We start from the raw sequence: 9,603 nt of genomic DNA, 5'->3' as shown, positions 1-9,603 counted from the left end.
AAAAAAAAAAAAAAAAAAAAAAAAAAAAAAAAAAAAAAAAAGATTAACTAATTTGCTCAAAGTTGCAAATATTTATTGAGCACTCATAATACTAGGTACAGAGGAATAAAACACCGAATAGTTAATAATTCTTGACCTCATGGAGCATATATTTTTAGTGGTACAGTAAGAAATCAATTCTAGGACTTTTGACCTCAAGAACAGTATTTTTTAATTAGTTTTGTTTTAAATCTATTTATTTGTTTAAACTTTACATTTACGTACCTACCATGTCACAGTTACTATAAAATTAAAAATAAAATATGGTCCCCTCAAATGGCCTATAAAATGTGGAAGGTGTTTATGATCTAGTAGGAAAAGAACATAATATAAAAGGTATAGTAAGTTGAAGAGCGGTCTCACAGAAGATATGTCTATGTCCCACCCCTAGAACCTGTGAATATGGCCTTATTTGGAAAAAGGGTCTTTGTGGTTTTAATTAAGTGAAATATTGCAAGATGAGAAATCTTATATATCCAGCTGGGTCCTAAGTGCAATGAGAACTTTTCTTACAAAATGAGAGTAGAGGCACAGAGAAGACCATATAAAGAAGGAGACAGAGAGAGGGGTTATGCAGTTGCAAAGCAAGGAACATCTGGGGTGACCAGATTTGGAAGGCAAGAAAAGATTCTCCCCTAGGCTTTCAAAGGGAACACAGCCCTACTAATACCTTACTTTTGGACTTCTAGCTTCCACAACTAGGAGAGAATATATGTTTCTTGTTTTTAAGCCATCAGGTTTGTGATTAATTTGTTATAGCAGCCACAGAAAATGAACACAATTGGTATAAAAAATTATTACCTCTGTGATTTTAACGGCTTTCCTCATTTGCTGCTGTTCCCAAATATCTTGATTTTCATCTTCCTGACTTTCTTCACTTGTTTCTTCATTTCTGGGTGCTAGGAAAAAAATTCAAAAATAAGTCCATATTTTTCCATTCTAATAGCATCAGGTAACCTTTTTGGGAGGCTTATAACGTGCTGGCTTAGTACCTTTACATGTGTTAACTTATTCTTCACAATAATTCTAGGTAGAAAGCACTATTATCACTCTTTTTTTTTAAATACTGAGGGAACTCCTATCAGGCAGTTAAATTACTTGTCTGAGGAATGTGCTGCAGCTGAGTCTTGAATCCTGGAATCAGTACCCATCACCAAACCATCCCACTGAAAGCACTACAGTTTCACATATGGGAAAAAAAAAAAACCTTGTAAAAAAGAAACATTTACTATTCCTTATCAGAGATTATAAATTCTACTTCAGAATCTGAATACTGAAAAATAATTTCTGGGTTATAAGGAAACCAAAAGTCTCATTCTGAAAAATTCCTATTTGAAGTAACAAAAGTTTTGGTAAAACATATTGTTTATAAATGTGAAATGTGAAAAAAGTCCTTTGAGACCTAAGGATTATCGGTAGAGGAAATATTTTATTAGAGCAGGGGAGATTTTAATAAATGACAGTAAAATCCCTGTAGATGCTTCCATGTTAAAAAAAATCTTTAAAAAAAAAAATGCCTACTGAGATCTTAAAAAAAAAAATCTTTATAAAGGGGACAATGAAAGTTTTCAATATCAAAAATAAGACATTGTACAATTTTTCTTAATCTGCCAAAAAAGATCAAGTGGAGGTCAGATAATGGTAAACGTTATTACACATTATTTGATAATAATATTTTAACAGACATGTCTTTCACAGACTATTATGTCACTGACCAAACTAGTATTAAATAAAAACCAACTTCTACACTTTTAAAATAAATACTACATTATGTTTTTATGGAGATTTTAACATAATATTATATTCAAGTTAAAAATCCCTTAATGTTAATACATTGTAAATAAATTAAGTATATACTTGTTTCTTCAGCCATTCTTTGTTTAAGGGTTTGAGACTTTGGAGTAAATGCTATTCTCTTCTCATGGTCATCAGGCTCACTCTCAGGATCTTCACCACTGTTTTTCTTCATCCCAGGGATGGCAGAGGTATGTTTTACATCCAAAGAAATATAGTCATTTTGGGCCCTGGCCAATTCACGTTTTCTGCGGGCTGCCTGAATAAAAGCTGCATCAGGGATATTTACTGAAAGGAACAAAGAGGGAGACAATGAAAAACAAACAGTAACAGAAATACATATTTCTCATATTTAAATAGTGTCTAATTTTCTTCATATTCTGACACGAATGTAACTGCACAGCTCAAAACCTACATCAATAATGAAAGAAAATTACTTTTACAGAGATTAAAATAGAAAATCAGAAAATGAATCTAATCTAGAATTATCAGAAAATGTACTCATATCACTTCAGTTTATCTCTCAGCTCCCTTATGCATCAGATGTTGCTGGCTTTTTGTTGAGGACTATTTCTCATTTCTAGAAGCTCTGAGATTATTTGGGTTGGGATGTGGAGACAGTTGCGGATGGCTTAGTCAGTGAGAACTGTAGAGGTTAGGATGAAGGTGGACAGGCCAGTCTGATTCAAGAAGAGGGAGAGGATGCCCCTCCCCTTAGGGCATCCAGGCATAGAGTGAGTGAGAAAGTGACTAAAACCAGCATACAGCTCAGTCAGTCTCCAAGGTCCTCTGGTGATTTCCACATGAATAAATGTAAGAAGTTAAAAAGTGTAACAAAAATAATCAGGTTCATTTACCAGGTGAAAACTATTTTAGTGACATCTTTTAATACATCCTTGTTTTAGTTTTTCTTTATAGTGTATAAACCATATTAATGTGTACTCTTCTAATTCAAAACAATTTTCTTATACATGATCTAAGCTGAAATTTATCTTTACTTTCTGGAAAAAAAAAAGTTTCTTAAGCAAAATACTTGGTAAACAAATGGTAAAGGAAATTTTCACTATTTCAAGCACTTCAAAATGATAATTAGGGATGTTAAGCTACCGAGGCCCAAGTAAAATGTTCTAAACTTTACCATAAACTGTTCCAAATTCTTTGAGAAATAAAAAGATGTCTTATGCCTGGAGATGTTGACATTGGTGCTAAGGCAAACAAGCTCTTGAATTATCAACAGTAACAGGTGATCACTAAAAACCAACGTATGTTCATTAAGAACAAGGAATATCAGGCGTGTCTAGGTGGCTCAATAGGCCAAACATCCAACTCTTGGTTTTGGCTCAGGTCGTAATCTCAAGGTTATGAGATCAAGCCTGCATTGGGCTCTGTGCTCAGTGCAGAGTCCGCTTGACATTCTCTCATTTTCCCTCTCCCTGTCCCCACTCATGACTCGAATAAATAAAACCTTATTGTCTCTCCAATAAATAAAACCTTAAAAAAAAAAAAAAAGGAATAGCTAATCAAGTGACTTAGTTTTTAAGGACCTAGTACAAATTTATAGATTAGTACAGAGAAATGATGCAGGTGAGATGTTTCTTCATCCTTCCAAAGAATTTAACAGTTGCATTTTTTCCTTGTGGATAACGTTAAAATGTGTGGGGAAAATCACGTAGCGCACTGAATTCCTAACTAGTTGAATTATTTCTCCAAAAAAATATGCTGATTATGAAGCACTGTAGGGATCTGTTAAGGGCTCTGTGGTTGTCCTGCCTGGTTTAATGATCTTAATGTGAGGTGAACAAAGCTAAAAAGACATGTCTTTAAAGCTGGGAGGGACAACTAAATATAACCAGGTTCCACTAGCATTTCTTACGCTTCTTGCACATTAGAGTCACCTGGAAAGCTTGGTAATCTACTAGCACCTAAGCTCCCCATCCCAGAGATTTGGACTGTTGATCTGAGGTGGAGCTGAGCAGCACTATGTTTTTATGCCTTCTAGGAAATTTTAATGTAAAATCAGGAGGAAGATGATACACGGAGGTTCAAATACTCAACTGTATGAATACAATAGCAGAAATTCTGGAAGTGTAAGGGATTCATCTGCAAATGACTTGATGGGGTTTAATAAATCACAGGCAATGGACTCACTAGTAAAATACCAGTGCTACAAAAAGCTAATTCTCTCTCAAGCTACAATAAAGGGAAAAAAATTCAAGAGAAGAGTTATTATCCTGTCCTATCTATATCCAACATTACCTTGTAGCAGATGCTGGCCAAACATGGAATGAATGAATTAAGTTAGCATACTGCTTTATAATAAAAACATGCAGATTTGTAAGTTAAATAATTTTCGTATACATCATCTCATCTAAGCAGTACCGGTTACTATCATGCCCATGTGTAACATGCACTATCTACAGCATCTCAAGGCAGATATTCCACTACTGGATCATTCTAATAGTTGCACTGTTTGAACAAAAAATAAATGCACTCCTTGATCCATAAGCCAATCCCCAAACCTCTCACATTCCTTCATCTTTTCTTCTCCAGAAGAAAGAAAAACAGGACAAATTTTCAACTTTCAGTACTTCTGAAATGAGCTCTGGGGAGGGACAATTCTTCACTCTGGTGAACTGTCCTGTACTCTGAGAAATTTATCATCTCTTATCTCCAGGGCACAACATGCCAGCAACACCTCAGTCACAACAATAATTAAAAATAATTAAAATAATTAAAAACTATCCCACACATTGCCAAACACTGTCTTCTCTCCTTAGGTATGTAAAGCTGCCAACACTTTATAACTACTGGCTTATACTAATTCATTTTCTAAAGCAGCACTGTACAATACAGTTACCACTAGCCATATGTGACCATTTAAATTTAGCCAATTTCAAAATCCAGTTCCTTAGCTGCACTAGCCACATTTCAAGAGCTCTTCTTTATATGAAGATATAAAATTTTTATATCACTGCAGAAAGTTCTATTGGACAGCACCATATCTAGAGTCTAGACAAAGCATCACGTCTCTACCAGGCTTCGATTCTTAATTTTGTTTTCATCACTAAGGACTTCTGTACCTTGTGAACTTGTATAAGAAAAAAATTGTAAGAGTTACTAGTTTTTTTTTTTTTTTTTTTTTTAAAGATCTTATTTGAGAGAGATATTATGGGAAGTGGGGAAGGTTGGAGGGAGCAGCAGACTCCCTGCTGAGCAGGGAGCCTGATGTGGGACTTGATCCCAGAACCCCTGGATCATGACCTGAGCTGCAGCAGACTACTGAGCCACCCAGGTGGCCTATTACAAGTCTTTAAAAATGTATTTAGACAATTACATTTCAAGTTAATTTGTTTCTTTTAGAACACTACATATTCTTCTCAAGAAGCGTCTCAGACTTCAAGAGACTGACAAAAGTCCAAAGCACAAAACAAGTTACAAAACCTTGAGCTTAAATAATAGCCCAGAGAAAAACTTTCAGCTTTGTGGGCCATGAAGTATCTGTCACAACTTCTAAACTCTGTCAATGTAATGCAAAAGCAGCCGTAGACAATACATAATTGAATGAGAGTGGCTGTGTTTTAATAAGGATTTACTTGCAAAAGCATGTGATGGTTCACATTTGGCTCACAAGTGGTAATCTGCCAACCCCTAAACTGGACTGATCTTTCTAAAAATGGTCATGTCATTTGTATGCAAAAAATTTTCAGTAGTTCTCCCAAACTCTATATTATCTGACTCCAATTTGTCTGTTTTTATTGTTCCTCCTTCTTAAACTCCAACTAAATATTTCATTCCAACAACTATTTTTAGTTCTCTGCATATGCTAATTTCCCTAGAGTTCAACATTTGCTATATCCTATACCCAAAACATCCTCAGTAACAAATTCTTACCATTCTTCAGATACTGGCATGAATCACCCAGTACAGTACAGCACAGTGGTTAAGAACAGGTTCTGGAGCAGACTACCTGCGTCTGAATCCTAGCTCTGGGTCTTAAAAAGTGTCTGACATTGCACATGTCATGTAATGGGAAAAAAGCAGTCAATTTTGACACTTTGACAATCATTGGTAATGATCTGCTTGCTCCATACTTCACTATAGCTGTGTTACCAATAATTAAGAATCACTGGCATAGAGGATACCGATATTAGAAATAAAGCTAATCACAATTATAAAATTTACCAACCTACTGATGAAAATTCTTCTTCCAGAGAGCTAGAGCTGGTAGATGATGAACTCTGATCATCCTTATTTTCTAAGGAATGAGCTGTTTCATCCTCTTCTTCATCTGTTGAAAGATCAACTTTTCTGGATTCTAACAGGACATTTTTTGAAAAAAACAAGAAAGAGCCAAGACAGTGGAGTTACTAACTGAAATTCTACATAACACATAGCATTATACATGTATAGTGTTTTAATTTCTCTCCATGTATTTTAAGTATCTTTCTCCATTTCCCTTCTTTCTGAAACCTGTGGATGATCTAATAAAAGCACAGATTGACCCTATTTATATGATCTACTTACCTAATATTCTCTTAAAAGATGCAATGAGAAAAAGGCATCAAGAAGTGAAGGAAAATTTAAAATAAAGAAGAAAATAGTAGTGAATAAGTTCAAAAAGAAAAAAAACTGATGTACACTTAATAACTCTAGGCACGCTTTAATCTGTTTTACAAGGTCTATTTCACACAATTACAGAATTTCACAATTCTATAAAGTAAATGCTATTGTTGATGAAGACACTAGGCACTGGAGAGGCTAAATAACATGCCCAGTGTCACAAAGTTATTAAGTGGAGAAGCAGGGATTTCAATTTAATTTTATTCAACTCTGAAATTTATGTTATATTTCAATGGCTAGTGGCAAATAGTACTGTAATGAGCACTGTGGTCTCCATTAAATCACAGATCTCTTTGTTTCCACTACTTGATTTGGGAAGGATGGTCTGTCCATACTCTATTAAGCAAAGATAACATTCGGTTATAACACCCATAAGGGTATTGTGAGAACTGAACAAACAAAATGTGAAAGAATTCATGGTATTACTGACAAGAAAGGACTGGTTAGTTTATAATTATTTTGTATTTTTTAAGAACTTTAAAACTTAAGTTTACATAAATAGTACTTTTTATCTTAAAAATGTACCTTAATTAACATACCTATATAGAATTAAAAAAACCTGGAGTAAGATCAAAACTTAGAATACAAAGTAATATAACTACAGATTACATCTTTCTTTGCTACTATTTATGACAACTCCTACCTGTTCTCAAAGTGGATTAACATCAGAGCAGTGGTTCTCAAAATCATGGCCCACTAAGCCCTGGAAATCCCTAGGACCCTTTCAGAGGGTGTGTGAATTCAAAACTACTTTCATCACATATTATCATGTTATTTGCCCTTTTTAGTTTGTTGCTATTTACATAATGCAGCAAAAGCAATGGTGGGTAAAACTGGTTTATTAGTATGAATCAAGACAGTGACAGCTATCTGTACTGGCAGCCATTGTATTCATCACCATGCATTGCCAGGAAAAACAAAACAAACCAAAAACAAAAAACAGTTGTATTTACCATCCTCAATGAAGCAACAAAATTATTAACTTTATTAAATTTTGACCTTGGAGTACACATCTTTTAAATATTCTGTGGGACAAAATGGAAGTGTGTATACAGCACTTCTGGGGCATACTGAAACAACGGTTACCTCACTGAAAAGCATTTGTATGATCAGCTGCAAGGTCAACTAGCCACTGCTTTCAAGGAGCAACACTGTTTTACTTAAGAGAACGACTGACAAACTCCAGTTATTCCTACATGGATAAGTAAGAAATTTCCTCAAAAATGAGCAAAGGCATGCCTATCACTTCAAGAATTAGAGATTTCAAGTGAAAACTAGAGTTTTGGAAAAGTTACATCGTGTACTGTGAACTTAGTTTCTTTCCATCACTAAACCACTGATCATTATCAGAAGTAACACCATAACATTAACAAGTTTTTGGGGGGATATTATGTAATAAAATGTACCAACATTTGCAAACTCAGTGAACCAATACTTTCCAATGGTCAATGCATGATGTTACCAATCATGCATGAATAAAAGATCCCATTGAAAGTGCAAAACAGACCAGTGGATTTTAATGTAATGGAGTATAAAAAAACTGACAGGTACGGTTTCAGATGCCATTACAAACTACCTTTAAGAAGCAAGCTACTATTTGTTGATCCTTTTTTGTCATATCAAAGCAGAACACCCTCAATGATCTAAAAAGGCTATTAGGTATTCCCATTACACCACATACCTGGTTTTTTTTTTTTTTTTTTTCATATTTCAAATGAAACAATGCATCACAACAGACTGAATGTGGAAGGAGCTTTGAAAAGTCGGCTGTCTTCTATGAAATCAGACATTAAAGATTTGCAAATTGAAAACAATGTCACTCTATTTTCTGGAAAAGTTGTTTTGTTTTGTTTTCTTCCTACAAAATGTTATTTATCCTTACATGTAATGGTTTAATTTAGGAAAAAAAATGAATAAAAATTTATCTTAATTTCTAACATGGTTAATATCAATAAATATAATACACAGAAAAAAAAGATGTTTGGGATACCTTTATAAAGGGGATACTAAGACCAAAAAGTTTTGAGAACCACTGTTTTAGAATGTAAGCAAAAAGGAACTCCTAGGGGCACCTGGGTGGCTCAGTCAGTTAAGCAGCTGCCTTAGGCTCAGGTCATGATCTTGGGTCCTGGGAGAGTCCCCATGGGGCTCCCTCCTGGTGTGGGGGCTCCTCCTCCCTCTGCCTTCCCCCTCCCCAACTTGTGCTAATAAAATCTTAAAAAAAAAAAAAAAAAGCGGGGGGTGGGGGGAGCAACTCCTGGACTCTGTTCTCCCTATTAAAGTTTGAACAGGTGACTTTCAGAGTGGGAAAATACAAAAAGCTTTAGACAAACAGAAGGTGATAATTAAGAAATCACCAAAATCACTTGTACTAAAAACAGTGGAAGATAGCTTTTTAACCTCAATACTACACCGAAAACAGCATTTTTCTTAAGCTCCAATTCAAACTAAAACATATTTAATGTAAACAACTTTATGCTGCTTAAATTCTGTATTTAAGGGGTACTGTATTAAATTCTGTATTTAGGGGTACTTCAATACTATTACATTGTACTTAGTTTAACACCATTATTGGTACAGTCTACAGGGTCGTCAACCCATTATGCTACTTTGGGACATACAGCGTTATTCTAATCTCCGTTCTTACAAATAACTGATGAAAAACAAAACAAATGAAAACGTCCTAAGTGTCTGTCACCTAGATTCGTCTAATGTACTGTTCTGATTGTTTGGGGATGTTTCCAAAAGTACATAAAACTTTCCCCTACCTGAAAGTATTAGGGATTGTTTTTTTTTTTTTTTTAAAGATTTTATTTATTTATTTGACAGAGAGAAATCACAAGTAGGCAGAGAGCCAGGCAGAGAGAGAGAGAGAGGAGGAAGCAGGCTCCCTGCCGAGCAGAGAGCCCGATGCGGGACTCGATCCCAGGACCCTGAGATCATGACCTGAGCCGAAGGCAGTGGCTTAACCCACTGAGCCACCCAGGCGCCCCGATAGGGATTGTTTTTAAACCTCTGGGACAACTTAGGTTCTTCACAACAGCAAGTACTGCATTAAAGCGACAACGGGTCCGAGTTCTCCCGATGATGCAAACACAGACGAGCCACACACCGTACAGGATTCTTTCTGGTCTCCCATTCGACCCCCCC

The 9,603-nt window shown here is 35.3% G+C and overlaps 1 protein-coding gene across 8 annotated transcripts in view; it reads right to left on the bottom strand.

The window, feature by feature from the left end:
• The window catches only part of GCFC2 (GC-rich sequence DNA-binding factor 2), a 46,497-nt gene that overhangs the window by 36,094 nt on the left and 800 nt on the right, over positions 1-9,603 (bottom strand). For all 8 annotated transcript variants that reach the window (XR_009405320.1, XR_009405321.1, XR_009405322.1 and 5 more), the window contains exons 2-4: positions 6,020-6,148; positions 1,897-2,121; positions 841-938 (exon numbers count right to left, since the gene is read on the bottom strand). Coding sequence is in view for 5 of the 8 variants with exons in the window: in XM_059405721.1 (XP_059261704.1) it covers positions 841-938; positions 1,897-2,121; positions 6,020-6,148 (452 nt within the window). In the remaining 3 variants the exon portion in view is untranslated. The remainder of the gene's footprint in view (positions 1-840; positions 939-1,896; positions 2,122-6,019; positions 6,149-9,603) is intronic.

This window comes from Mustela nigripes, chromosome 7, assembly GCF_022355385.1.
Source record: "Mustela nigripes isolate SB6536 chromosome 7, MUSNIG.SB6536, whole genome shotgun sequence".
NCBI lineage: Eukaryota > Metazoa > Chordata > Mammalia > Carnivora > Mustelidae > Mustela > Mustela nigripes.
This window is presented reverse-complemented; position numbering and strand designations above follow the sequence as displayed.